The sequence below is a fragment of the Puntigrus tetrazona genome, unplaced genomic scaffold, assembly GCF_018831695.1.
Source record: "Puntigrus tetrazona isolate hp1 unplaced genomic scaffold, ASM1883169v1 S000000682, whole genome shotgun sequence".
NCBI classification, from domain to species: domain Eukaryota; kingdom Metazoa; phylum Chordata; class Actinopteri; order Cypriniformes; family Cyprinidae; genus Puntigrus; species Puntigrus tetrazona.
Genome location: NW_025048296.1, coordinates 84,752 through 100,000, shown reverse-complemented (window position 1 = coordinate 100,000; position 15,249 = coordinate 84,752). Strand labels below are relative to the sequence as shown.

General features: G+C 37.3%; 1 protein-coding gene across 1 annotated transcript in view; it reads left to right on the top strand.

Annotated features, from left to right (window-relative positions):
- Nucleotides 1-8,203, top strand: part of LOC122334904 (potassium channel subfamily K member 5-like) — a 28,836-nt gene extending 20,633 nt beyond the window's left edge. Inside the window, 3 exon segments of the mRNA XM_043232787.1 lie at nucleotides 3,043-3,209; nucleotides 3,303-3,471; nucleotides 5,392-8,203. Coding sequence (XP_043088722.1) covers nucleotides 3,043-3,209; nucleotides 3,303-3,471; nucleotides 5,392-6,320 — 1,265 coding nt within the window. The 3' untranslated portion in view covers nucleotides 6,321-8,203.
- The last annotated feature ends 7,046 nt before the right edge of the window (nucleotides 8,204-15,249 follow it).

Sequence of the window (15,249 nt, the reverse complement as noted above, 5' to 3'; positions counted from 1 at the left end):
ACTTAATTTTTTCACCCATTTTTCCGCCAAATGACCTGGAACAATTTGCTGTCTGCATTTCCATCACAGTCTAAAATACTGAGATTAGGCAATGGTCTGGTGACATAAGAGACTTTCAAACCATGGAAACCTTTTCATTTTCGACTATTTTGTGTTCTTTTTTGTGTTCTTTTCTCAGTGTTGATGAAAGTTGTCAATAAAGAATTTAGCCTCTTAGCCCAACTTTTTTTTTTTTTACTTTAATTAGTTAATTAGATCTTATGTTTAACCACTACAATCAATCAGTCAATCACTTTTGTGTCAAAGCACTGAACAGTATCAAATAGGACAATAGAGTGAGAGTAATGTATAATGAGATTAAACACTTAATTTTTATTAAATGCAGGGATGGTCTGTGTAATCAAATTTAATATAATAGCTAGAAATTAACTCTCAAGGGTCTGAGGTAATTTTGGGGGCCTTGAGATGTTTTGACACACCCTGACATTTGTGCGTATATATATACATCATTTTGCTTACTCACAGAAAACAATATACTAATATGTCCTAATACATCAGTCTAACTGTGACTTAGAGGGAGGAAAGAAATGTGAGGATATTGAAAACAGGCTTTTTCAAATTATTTAAAACATACATAGTGAAGGTCCAAGACACAATTATTATTCACCACAGAGATGTGAACAGACTTTGAGTCCTTCCTGAGGACTGTTCAACAAGTGAAACATGTAAACCATACCTGATATTTATCTATCAATCAATTTTATTTAGCGCTTTAAGCAATACTGATTGTATCAAAGGGATGTTATAATGACGAGATTAAAAAATTTGTTATTAAATGCAGAGACAGTCTCTGTAATCAATTTATTTTTGTGTTTGCTGTTTATTTCAATGGATTAAACAAACAAAATAACCATGATCAGTAGTCAAGCTTAATTTATCATAGAATATCAGCGTAGTTGAATATTTAATGTTGGTACAGCACTCAGTAGTAAATATTTTGAAGTAAAAGGCTCAGGATTTTACTGATGGAGCAGGTATCAGATCACTAAAAACACAAAAAAAAAAAAATCTGTGAGCATGTTCAACTGCCCTTTTTCAGTTATTTCACAGCGTGTCTTTACTGGTACATCCTGAGTTATTCTTCTCCTAGAAACGAACAGTAGCCAAGATGAACTAGATGAATCCTCCAGCTTTTGAGCATGTGAACTGATGTGGGCGTATCCTCTTGCACTCGTCTCACGTGGAATGTGATAACAAAAGCAATAATGGCTTGTTGGCATGGTTGCATTAAAAATAATTAGATCAGACAAAGAAACTGGATATGGTATGGGTTTTATACTAATAACTTTATCACAAAATATTTGTTTTTGAAATGACTTTGTTTAACAACAGACATATGAAGCTTTCTGTAGATATATCTCTTATGTATTTCAGTCAAGTTTTTTTTGTGAGTTAGTATTTTTTTGGTTTTTATTAACTCGTTTCAAACTGAAGCAGAGACTGTTGAAAACACACGATCATGTTCTTTATTTATCAAAAGCAGAATGTTTTGCTATTTTGAATGTATACAATAAAACACCCATTACAGATTAGATTGATGTATTGCTCTTATCTGTACAATCAAAACTGAAAGTGTAACTTAAGTTCTTTTCTGCGTTATCTGGAGAAGATGCCCCAAAACGCATATACATGTTTGTCAACACCAGAGGGTTAAGTGTTGGTTATAGATGACAGCGGCAAGGAATCGAAACCCCATCCATGACAGCATGGAGAGGAAAAAAAAAAGCCTTGGGAGAAACCAGGCTCATTTGGGGGCCAGTTCCTCTCTGGCCAGACAAACCAGCATTTTAAATTTCACAGCAATTTTTAAATTGTGTAAAGGACTTATTGTGTGTGTGTGTGTGTGTGTGTGTGTGTGTGTGTGTGTGTGTGTGTGTGTGTTTCTGGTTCCCATGATCTGTCCATGGGGCTCATTTAGGTGTTCTGCTCTCCGATGAAGGTCATCTCTTGGTGTTGATTCACCATCTGATCTGGATACGAGCTGAACAGAATAACAAAGAAACAGACTAGTATTACCATAGATGCCTTTTGTTTTTATAATGTAACATACATTGTGTGTTATGGTGAGTGTTCAGAGATGGGATGTAAAGAGATGAGTCTTTAATCTAGATTTAAACTGACAGAGTGTGTCTGTCTCTTGAACATTGTAGGCAGATTGTTCCAGAGTTTGGGTGCTAACTATACTGTATGGTCAAATTTCCTTGTTATAGCAAGGACTCCAGCTGCTATGACACAGTGAAAAGCTACACTACAACACTACAGAAACATCAGAGACATTAGCAAATGTCAGAAAAACTTGCTGAGTCGAAGATGTTCTTTTTGTGTATTTTAAAACCGTTTCATGACAAAATAACAGTACTATCAAAAAAAAAAAAAAAAAATATATATATATATATATATATATATATAATATATAAGAAGCATTTATGAAACTAATAATGCCACATGTAATAACACATTTTATTCCCAAAACCTCACTTAGAATTGCATTATAAAGGTACTTTATTATAATAAAAATAACAATAAAAACTAAATCCATATATTGCTGTAGTCCTGCTTTTATTTGTCACATTGAAACAATGAAAACAGTTCAATCTTCTGTTTCTTGGAATGATGTGCATTACCTTTCTTTATTGGGAAATTAGGAGTTTCAGCACAAAAGTTTCCTCTGGCCTTTGGACCGAGATTTACTTCTTACCACAGAACTGTGCTTCATCAAAAGACACGCATGGCAATCACAGCTTTTGCCTAAACTTAATTGCAATTTAATTTTGATAAATGATGCAGCTCTTAGTGAATGCTACAGTCTATATGTATAATTTTTCCCCTACAGAATTGGGAGACTTCTAAACTGTTTTCCTCTGTATTCTTAATTTTTTAGTAGTAATAGAAATATATGAATGCTATATCTTAAAATAGAATGTGTTATGTTTACACTGTAACGATAGAAATTGTTTCACCATAAATGATTTATGTCTGCAGGTTATGGAAATATTGCCCCCAAAACACCTTCAGGGAGGCTTTTCTGTATCTTTTATGGCCTTTTTGGAGTGCCGCTGTGTTTCACATGGATCAGTGAACTTGGAAAGTTTTTTGGTGGTAGAGCTAAACACCTTGGGCAGTATCTTACTAAGAAAGGCGTAACATTGGTGAGGAATAATCATAAACAACTGTTATGCTTAAAATCTGAATATTACTGTAATAACAGGTATGAAACTTATGTGTGTTGTTTCTTTTTACAGCGAAAAACACAGTTCATCTGCACAGCTGTCTTTCTGTTATGGGGTGTGTTGGTGCATTTAGTGATTCCTCCATTTGTATTCATGTCTCAAGAAGGCTGGACCTATATTGAGGGCTTGTATTTTTCGTTTGTCACTTTGACAACTATTGGATTTGGTGATCTTGTAGCAGGTGGGTAAATCATAAAACTGCTTATGATAAATCCTCTGAGAAAATGTGTTATGTTGACTTGACAAAGCCAAAAAACCTATTGTGGCAGGTAATGCATCACTGTTATGATCACCAAGTGCTAAATCCAAAACATCCTTATTGATCCTGGAACAAGATCCCAATCAACCCTTGAGCACTGAGGGATAATTTTTCAGGAAATATCTGTTTTAGGCTTATGATCAAGGTTGAGTGCTTCTACGCCCTTTTTTAATCAGCTATCATTTCCCACTGTTTTTTGGAATATATAATGGGTAGGGTTAGGTTTAGGGATAGGAATTGGGGTTAGTCTATATTTTTGTACAGTAATGTTAAAAAATGTCAACAAAAGATGCTGATCCAGGATCATGACTTGCTTGGCAAAATCATTGTGTACATTATTTTATCTCACATACTTTTTTTATTTTATTGAGAATAATCTAGTAATGAAAAAGCATAGTCCATTTTCAACTGTATTTCCTAGCTTACCAGCTATAAGCCTGACAAATTGAAATAGCAATATTACTTGCCATATTTGCTTTTTCTTGCATGCAGTGTCGTGCATGCCAACACTCAAATGGACGCAGACTTCTTTTGCATTTGAATTTCCAATGTCCACATCAACTCTGTCAATCGAACTGATGGAGTGGGACAATACTAGTAGTGTAATAATGTCTCCCGATAATTTGTATTGGGAGGTGACATCACACACAGACGACCATGCTGAATGCTTTGATCAATGGAGGTAATCGATAAAGACTCTGCTACAGCTGCTATCAGTTTGTGCTTGAGTGAACTAACAGACAACTTTCTTGGCACAATATGTTTGTCTCTTTTTTTGCAGCAATTATATCCTGCTAACAGCAGTTCTGTAATAGCTACCCCTAGTTTGTTTGTTGCTCTATTTAAGATACAAATAAGATATAGGTGGCAAATATATGCAGATTTGCACTGTTTGCTTATGTGCCTCAGTCAGAGTGCAAAGAGATCTGAAAGATCTTCAGGAAGGTGATGCACTCTTTATTACTACAGAAGTGGCCATGCATTTTTTTTACCTTCTTCCTACCTAACCACAATACATGATTGTTACATAACTTCAGTGTAACTCATTATGTTGTGACAACAAAAAAAGGGAAATTCCCAGATACTTGTTGCCAAGTTGTCTTGTTTGCATCAATCTGAGTTAGAGACAAATGAAGAGCGTATGGTTAATAGTGAATAACAACCTATTGTGTGTACCGTTGCTTCTGCTGTTAGCAGGTAACAATCACTGCATTTGGTGAGGGGAAAAAAAAAAAGACTAAGGATTATAACTTGTACCAAGACGGTTGTCTATTCATTTACACAGGCACGAATGGAGTCTTTATCGAATACCTCCAATGACCAAAACATTCGGCACTATTGTGTGAGTTTGAAGTCACCTCCCAATACAAACACACCCCTAGTATTGTCCCACCCCCTCCCTTAGATTTACAACATTGATATAGACATAGGAAATTCAAATGCAAAAGAAATTCAGATTTCAGTTTAGTTTTGGTAGGTTACATGCACGAGACAGAGAAAAAGAATAAGCAAATGTGGCAATTAATATTGCTATTTAAATATGTCAAGCTCATAGCTCATGAGACATGGGAAATATAATGGATGCAAACTTTGCTTTCTCATTTAAATTTTGTCAGTCACTGCGAGTTCACACTATTTGCAAACTGTAATACCAGATTTGAAATTGCATTTGGATTGTCGCACTTTGTTTATAAATGCAATTCTATTTGAAAATAGTCGTGAAAATCTATTTTGTGTCTCCAAGTGTAACAGTTGTTTCAGTGGATTTGGACTTTTTTTTTTATATGTTTTTTTATTTTAATATAAATTTATATTAATATAAACACTGTCTGTTTTGTTTAGGTGTTGACCCCAATGCTGAGTACCCTACTCTGTATCGGTACTTTGTGGAGGTATGGATTTATCTTGGTCTAGCATGGCTGTCTTTGTTTTTCAATTGGAAAGTTCGCATGGTTGTGGAGGCTCACAAAGCACTAAAAAAGCGCCGTAAAAGGCGCAAACTTTCGCTAGATGAGTTACAGCGCATCGCTGAAAGTCACAAGACCTTGCATCTTCCACCAACTTCCAATGATGTCAACATATTTAGCTTCTTATCCAAGAAAAAAGAAGATTACAATGACTTAATCAAGCAGATAGGTGTTGAGAAGGAAGGAGAAGATCAGTGTGTCAGCTTCATCACTGGAAGCAAGAATAAAGCACCAAACCGCTCAAAGAGCTGCAGTGATAATTATTCTACTAATGGAAATTCCATTCTCAGTCTAGACCACTCACCTCGACAGAAGCGCCGCTATAGCTTCAGTGATAGACTTAATGTAGCTTTCTCAAAATCCAAGAGTTACCTTCTTAGTCAAGAGGAATGTCTTCTCATGAATGAAATGCATGCAGAGAGAGAGACAGACACTGACCTAGACTGTATAAGAATACATGAAAATCAGTTGGACAAAGAGGCAGGAGAGAAACACAAAGGTCTAGAACATGGAGGATGCAGCAACGCCCGGATCACATGGGACTCCAGCAAATACCAGACCTTTATGTTTCCCAATGCCAATATTACTTTCACTGATGAAGAGAATTTGCTAAACAACAACCTAGAGAATGATCACAATGACTTTATGCCTATATTCTCAACAAATGCTGATGAGATCGATTTCAGTGAGCAACAGGGCTCGGAATCTGAGACCTCTGTATTCACCACAGATGGGTCAGACCATGGCAACTCCTATGAACAGTTGGCAGAAGAGTATTCCAAAGAGGACAACACTGACATTTGATTCTGTCTCCTTTCATGTCAGTAAAGTTTTTCTTTCATGAAAAACCTAAAATGATGGTGGAAACAATAGAAAAATAAGGTTTTACACAGTTCATTTCCCACTTCTTTTAAATGTGATTTTACATAACATTTTGTTTAGCAAACGCATGCTTTCCCATCATATTGGTGGATTGTTTTTTGGGTTTTTTTTTTTGTTTTTTTTACAGACAAAAAATGCCAATTTGTCAAAGCTTAATCCTTATTGGATTAAAATATATATTTTTATTGTCTTCTTTGAGCCCAAGGTATTTTATTGGGTAACCATGTTGACCTGTTAGATTTTAGCTTTTATTTTGAATGTTATGTCATTACTTGACTTTTTAATATTTAGATTTTTTGTCTCTTTTGATGCAGGCATTGTTTTTATTTCACTAAAATGTGTCGTTAACTCCATATCCAAAAATGATATCACTATTCATGATCTTCTGAACTGTCAAGATGATAATCCACACTCAAATTCAGGTTTTTCTCTTTGTCCCTGTCAAGTCATGAAAATGGTAGTTTAATTGGCACAAGATAACAGGAAATTATTACTGTGTTCATTTTACTAATGTAGTAATGACTGTTTTGGTGTCTGACTCCAGTTGACATTTTGGTGATTTCATGTTGACATAAAACCAACACACAAAATTCTAATTGTAATTAAAACCATTATAATGCCTGAAGGGAGGAAATGAAAATCCAAGTTGTGGTTCTCTTCACTGAGCCCATGTGCTTTCTCACTTCTCTTCTTGTGTTATGCTATTGAATGTCTTTTGTGTGCAGATGTAACTGTATTTTATAGAATTATAGTGCCCTCTTTTATTAATATGTTGGATTTCTTTCCTGCTTTTTTTTTTTGAAGCAAAGTTGAACTTACAAATGTATTCTAAATTTCTACTGCCTGGTGATGTCTTTTAATAGTCATTGGTTTGTGCATTAAATGAATAAATTTTCCACCAATTCACTTTCTTCTAGTGAGCTTTAGTGTTGTATTTTGTTTAATCCTGTGTATTCCAGTGTACTCTTGACCAAGTATTAGGAACCTTGTTTTGAGCCTGTGTTGTTGATCTGTGCTACAATTGGTTCAATGTTATGTTTCAGTTGAAACTTTGGTGTGTCGGTCTCAGTTATGTACATTGGGAAATGGCCTGTTAGCAGCTGCAATTGTTAATATTCCTTGTGTTCTATTGTAGCCTCTGTTTAAATAGCTGTTCGCTAAATTTCTAAATTTTAATTACTGGGCAATGTTAAATAACCTTAGGTTAACCTGCCAAATCATTCTTTATCATGCCCCTATTTCATAAAGAAACATTTTACATAATGGTTTTGATTTTCACATTATTTTAATTTTGAATTTTCTGTACTTTGTCATGCTGTAATTCCATAACTGCTGCTGTAAAGCAATTGTGAAATAATAGATGTCAATAGATGTTTTGTCAGAAATAGTAGTTTTGTTTTTGAGTTTTAATTTTACAATGTGAATTATATGTTAATAATAATGTAAGGATAAAAGAATCTCAGATACTTTGATTTCCTGTGAAACAATGCAAACGTACAGACATCTTCAAGACGTAGGAAAACTACCTTACCATTTAGTCCTTTCTAAAACCCCTCTACCCATCTTTCCTTCCACTCAGCTTGCTGCATGAAAATGCCAATGTGAGTGAACTAACAGTATCATTTAAAATGTCTCAGTGCGACTGGTACAATGGTCTTGTTTCTACAGAAGTAAACTTAACAGTAACCAAGGGTTCTAAGGTCAGGTATGCACATTTTACTATTAGATTATTCTCTGAGAACCTGATGTTTTGTATAAATATGTTTGAATTGGAATAATACATATTTACCTGGCTGATAATAAATTGTTACATTTGGTCTTAAACTGTTTCACTCTACAATTATTGACTCTAGTAGATTATGAATGAGGAAATAAAGAGTTAACAAGAGTAACCAAATCTCAAAATACTAGAAAATAGACAATTAACCAATTTGGATTTGAACCTAAAATTTGAGGTTATAATCCACCATTGGACGTCTTTCTTGGGCCAATTTGTGGACCTTACAATAATAATAATAATATTATTATAAATAATATCTAATTTATATAATACTTGTTTGTGTTGCAAAACTATATTAACCATACACCCCATTTTACACACAAGGCTTAAGCCTAGTCTTAGACTAAATCGTAAATCTCAGCTGTTTCAGATGAAAGAAACTCGCACTGACTGATCCTTAAACGTGTCAGTGCCTTTGTCTTGAGATGCACACCAGTAATGTGTTTTTTTTCGATGTTCTAATTGAACTATGGCTTAATCCTGGTTTAGGCTAAGCTGTATTAAACTATTAAACTATTAACTATTAACTATTATTAAAGTATTAAACTATTAAAGTTAATAAAAAGTTACAATTTGTCACATTTCAGTATATCATTTAAGCAGTAATGTCTATCTTTCATGATGAGCCATAACTTTTTCTTTTTTTGGCATTGTAAGGTTATAAATCTTTGTCATTACATACTCAGTTGTTCACTGGCTGAATTCTTTTTCTTATGCCATCCCTTCAGAATTTGTTGACAGGATGTGAAAATAGGTACGTGTTTTCTTTATGTGTGATACAGCATCTCAGGATTCGATTACAGTCTTTTAATCCAGGAAAACTGCTGAGGTGACAGCGTCCTTCATTTTTATCTCATTGCTCTGCAATACAGTGTGAAGACTACTAGAATTTTATCTACCAACTAAATAACATTAACTCCTTGTGACCTTACTATAAATACATGTCTTTGAACCCAGTGTTGCTTAAAATGACCCAGTCCTAGTGAGACCCACCCTCTTAGCATACCATTTCAAATATAATATTAATTTGTCAATATAAAACTATTAATTATTTTAAGTTATTTTAAGTAACTTTAAAAAGCCTAAAATAATTGTATCATGTCAATTTCATCAGAAACATGCCAGCATTGTAATATGAGGCCATAAAAAGTTTCTGCTGAATTGTAAAACAGACATTCTTGATAAAGACACTCCTCAGTAGTGATAAACTTTCACAAACAGGGTGGTAAAAGGGGTTATTTTACATAGAATGATCAGTACCTCAAGGAAACATAAAAGTACAACTAAATGTGTAAAATTTTATTGTCAGATTAAATTTTTGATAAACAGAATAGTTTCACAACTGTACTCCTCAAACTAAGATTCCTTAACAAATTTATATGCAACATAAATAGCCTATTCAAAGTAATATTAATGTAATATTACATAGCAACCGTGATATACTTGTTACTTTATGTTCTGTTGTGGTTCTGTTCTCCCTGTTTTCCAACTTCAGTTCCTCATAGGTTTTCATGGTTTTTGATTAATTACTTGTCATCTATTTAAGTTCTCCCTGATTACATTCCATGTATTTCAAAGTCCTGTGTTATCCTGAGTTCCTTTATCTTGCATTGAAGTTATGACATTGTTATGGTGTTTGGCTCCTTTCCTTTATGGCGTTTGTCTACCATTACTTTTTTCCTGAGGACTTATGAAAATGAGTCCCGAGGTGTCAGCCTTTCCTAGCAAAATGTAACAGAATGCAAGACAATTACTGCTGAGGCTGTATGCATTGCGGCAGTATGGTTGAGAGAGTTGAAGAAATATATGGAGAAATTCATCACTCTATTTTCATTGAGGTGAACTTTCAAGACTCTTCATTGGGTGTACTGGGTTTTTACCTAGGGCTGGATGAGGATGCAATCTACTGCAATCTTTCCACTGTTATGATTTTAACAATGGCAAGCAAAAGAACCCACAGAGACCACATTATAAATTACTATATCTCTTTTTCTTTTTCCTTTTACATACATTAATACATAAATACATTTTTGAATGAACATATAGATATTGAGATAAGGGGTTATTTCGGGTTTAACTTATTATTAATAACACATTATTAAAATCTGTACACATAAAATCTGTCTCATATTAGCTGGGGTGGACGGGTGTCACGTCTTTGGACTTTGTTATTGTTTTCATCGTGTGCCATGTGTTCAGTTTGACCCACTTTAGTTAATGGTCTATCGTCTTCAGCTGTGTGTGATTTAATTTAGTAATTTACCCGGTGTACTCGTCTTTTCTCTGCGCAGTGATTAATTCCTCTCGTGTGATTTTTAAAATCAACAAATTCATGTCATAAGAATTTTTCACCCTTTCTGATTTCTTTTTCTCACATTCCAAATTTCCCTCTCCATCTACGACAGAAGAAAAGAAAGAGTCATTCAAAGCAATCTCTTTACGCGACTGTGCGCGAGTAACAGCGCACGCAGGAAAAACATGAGGATAAGCTTCACCAACCTCATCAGATGCACATTCTGTCGGTTTGTCCAGAACTTCCAATAATGGCATAACTTTCCCTCCAGCTAAATCATTGCCTAGAATTAAATTTACCCCTTTCATAGGCAGTGAAGCACAAACTGCAACACGGACAAGTCCAGAACACAAGTCACTTTTCAAATGCAGATTATGCAAGGGCCTTTTTACACATCCCATCTCAATTCCCTGCATTAACACACTGGAGTGACAAGAAGTCTCATCAGAAAATTTCATTGCACTTTCAACAATAAAACTTTGAACCTGTGTCGCGAAGCATTGTAATTTCTTTTTGATCTTTATCACGACCAGTCAAAGAAATTAACCCCTTAAGAATAAAAGGACGGAACGTCTCATCCACATCATCTTTGGAGTGTACAGCCACGTTCTGGTTACAAGTCTTTACAAAGCCTACTGGTTTTAGTTTTCGTTTAAGTCAGAGACAATCCACAACAACGTGCCCTTTCTTGTGACAATAAAAACAGTCACGTTCCTCACTAACTCTTGGTACACTTTTCGAGCGCACGAATTGAGTGTTAGATAAAAATGGAACAGAAGGTGCGTTTTTCACACGAGTGAACAAAGACATTTTTGTGGGTTAAAATATATTCGTCAGCTAATACAGCGGCCTGTGACAAAGAATTCACCTTTTGTTCGTTTAGGTAAACAACCACTTTCTCCGGTAAGCAATTCTTGAATTCTTCCAAGAGAACCAGCTCACGCAACGAATTAAAATCTGCCACATTGTTAGCTACACACCACTTATCAAAAAACGTGCCCTTCTCTCTAGCAAATTCCACAAAAGTTTGATTAGAAGTTTTCCTATGCATCCTGAACTTCTGTCTATATGCCTCAGGAACTAATTCATATGCACGGCGTATCGCCAACTTAACTGAATCATACTTCAAACTTTCTTCAAGTGACAACGTGGAATACACTTCTAAAGCCTTTCCCACAAGTTTACACTGCAATAACAGAGACCAGAATTCAGGTGGCCAATGCAACGAATTCGCGATCCGTTCAAATGCACTAAAATACGAATCAGCCTCTGTTTCTCTAAATTGTGGAACAAGAGCAATGTGCTTACTCACGTCAAAATTGGGACTGGGTAAACTCGACACCAAAGAAACATTTGAAGGAGAAACTGGAACTGGCTGATTAGCCTCCACAGGCTCCTTTGAAGCGTCCAACTCGAGCTGGCGCAGCCTCACTTGCGTCTCAGCCTCGATCTCAAGTTTGCGTATCTGCAAGCGTAAGTCAAGTTCAGCCTGGCGGGCATGCTCTTGTGAATCATAATATAGACGTGCCATGCGAACTTTCAGCCGCGCATCGTCTCGCGAACCCACAGAGAGCGGAGAGAACGGTTCAAAAGGTGGCAGTCCAACACCAACATCTGCAACGGTCTCCACCCCTGCATCTGCATCGGTTTGGCCACTAGACACGTTCTTATCTCCCATTCCATCAGAAGCAAACGCCTTAACACCAGGACTTAAATGATCAGCCGACTCCTCCAATTCCATATTTGGCGTGAAAAGCACATTAAGCTCAACTAACTGGTCAATTATCTTTTGCTTAATTTCGACTTTACGATCCTGTTTATTAATTTTCAATTTAAAATGATCAGCCACCAAAATCAAGCCCTGTTTCCGACAAACATTAAGCAGCTTCAACGAGGGACTCTTAACAAATTCTTCTAAACTAAACATTTTTTTAAAAAAAAAAGTTACATGCTCAAAATTGCTACAAACTGCTACTTACTACGACAATCTTACCTAAGGTCACACTAACCTACTGCACGGTCAACAAATTCTATTGCCACCACCACAGCAATTTCTTTGGTCATTTTATTTACCGAAGGGTTAAACAATCCGGTAATAACTATCCTGGAAATATTTTAATTCTACCGGAAATATTTAAAAAAATATCCCGGACGAGCCCCCAATAAATGTTACGACCTTAGATGGAATTTGTGTCTAGGAATTTAAAAGGAGTAACATTGAGATGACCAAAAGAAGAAGCTTCAGGTAGAAGTGGCAAGAGAAGCGCAAGACATCATATTTAGCACCGCAAAAAGATTTATTGCTCCCAAAACCATGCTTATTCACAACATCTAAGGACACAAGGTAACAAACAACATGAAATTATATACATAATCAAGACAAGCGGGAGGAACTGAAAGTAGCGCTAAAACAAATCAAAGAAATAAATATAACAAAAAGATCCCCACTGTCTCCGCCCATTCCTCTAAATAAGAAAACAAAAAAAAACAATGTGGAAAAGAAATCTTCAGCGCAAATGCGCCCTAAACTTACTCTAACTACAAAACACAAAAATACACATTTAGCGCACTTCACTATCTAGTGAATCTAATACAGAGAATTAAATCCTACATGCAAGATGTGTATGTCACGTGACTTACTAGGCTGTTCCACGTCTCCCGTGTCTGTAAGTCAGCAATTAGATCACAAGTTTAAGTGGAGCATAAAGCGGCTAAATAAATAAAGACATGTGTTCGTCATGAACATACATGTCAGAAATAACAGAAGTTTACACCAGTCGTTCCAACAAACCACACTCTAGTCGAGTGGGTGCAGCCCCACTCAGGATCCAGAGCCCAGCTCAGCCCTTCACCGCATGGTCGAGCCCCAGCCTGAGCCCACCGCTGACACGGGGGCGGAGTCGAGTGCGACCACGGACCCATCGCCAGAAAGAGCGACAGAGCCGTGGAGCGTAACAGGACCCGAGCCGAATACGTCAGACCAGGTGCGCGAGCCAGCAACAGGGCTCACCACGGTGGAGCGAGCCGACTGCAAGGAGAGCGCGGAGTGGAGCTCCACCCACAGCACATTGGCTGAGGGTGAGCTGATTCCTCACCTAGGGCTGCTGGATTCCCAAAAACTCCCTCCATTGCCCGCGCCACGTGCGCTCCGTCCCGTGCCCGCGCCACATGCGCTCCGTCCCGTGCCTCATGCGCTCCCTCCAGTGCCCGCGCCTCGTGCGCTTCCAGTTTTCCCACCCTGGTCATACGTCGCAGATGGATCCCAGCAGCCCCTGCGCTCACCCTCAGCTCACCATCTGGAGCTCGCCACGGGTCTGCCGGTCTCCATCGCCGTCGAGGGTGGTCGATCCCTCGCCTCACCGTCCTGCATCCGAGTCCTGGACTCCTCCTCGGCTCGTAGACTCGTCGGCTCCCCCTGGGCTCCTAGCTCCCTCCTCTCCACCGTGGTCCGTCAGGCCACCAGCTCCACCAGGCTCCATCGTCCCTCCGGCTCCGCCTTGGTCTGTCGTCGACCATCCGTCGCCTCGGGATTCCTCTCCTCCGGCTTCACCTCGTCCCTCCATCCCACCGGCTCTGTCAGGCTCCTCCTTCCCTCCGGCTTCACCTCAGTCCTCAGTCGCTCTGGCTCCGCCGCATCCTTCCCATCTCCGTCTCCGTGTCAGTCGCCGAAGCCTGCGGCGTCGCCTTGGACCTCCAGGAGGGGGGGGTAATGTCACGTCTTTGGACTTTGTTATTGTTTTCATCGTGTGCCATGTGTTCAGTTTGACCCACTTTAGTTAATTGTCTATCGTCTTCAGCTGTGTGTGATTTAATTTAGTAATTTACCCGGGGGACTTAAGTCCTGTGTTTTCAGTTCCGTTTGTCCGATCTCGTCCATATTTACGTGTGATATTGTCCCGTCTATCTGCCTGCCTGCCTGTATGTATATCGTTTATTTTCTTCTCTAAGAGTGGATTAAAATAGTTTATTTTCATTTATACGCGTTGTTTGCTCTCCTGCCTATCACACCCGTGACAACGGGCCATTGGGAGCACAAGGAGAATTTACTGGCAGCCAAGATGTGAGTTTTACACACATTCTAAATCATAAACATTTTAAAAACATCTAATAGATGTTTATTGCGCATCTACAGAGATGTCCAATAGACATATTACAGATGAACAAACAACCTATATAATATGTCTTGCAGATGTAAGTGCAGATGTCAAATAGACGTTTTCTAGATGAACATGTGCTATCAGGGAGATAACAACACAACCCTTACAAAAATTAAAATGGTTTCTATAGTAAAACCATGGTATTATGGTTTTAATATATATGTTACGAGATAAATGTTAAATGAATATAAACATCACTTCTAAGTTCCTTTAAGTAAATCCTGTGTTAATGTGATCGTTATGCCATTTGTCGAGTTTGTTTTCTCTTTATGTATGTGTTGTTTTGATACTTTTTATTTGATGTACCATTTCCCCCATGCACCATTTTACTTTTGCTAAAAAAATTAAATGTATTCTGAATAGGTGGAACTAGAACATCTCTGAACCTGCCGTTTATCTCACACTGCTCTGTGTGCAGGTAATTATTTCTTTGTTGTGTAGTTTTTACGAATATACTATTTATTCATTCAGTTTCTCACAGATTCAAGTTGTGTATCAGGGGGAAGTCAAAGATCCCCTGAATGAGTGGGTAGAGCTCATGAAATACTTCATAAGGAAGGGTTTTCTGCCTTCTGAAGAAAAAGGTAAAGATATTTTAATCCACCTGAGATGCAAAGCTAA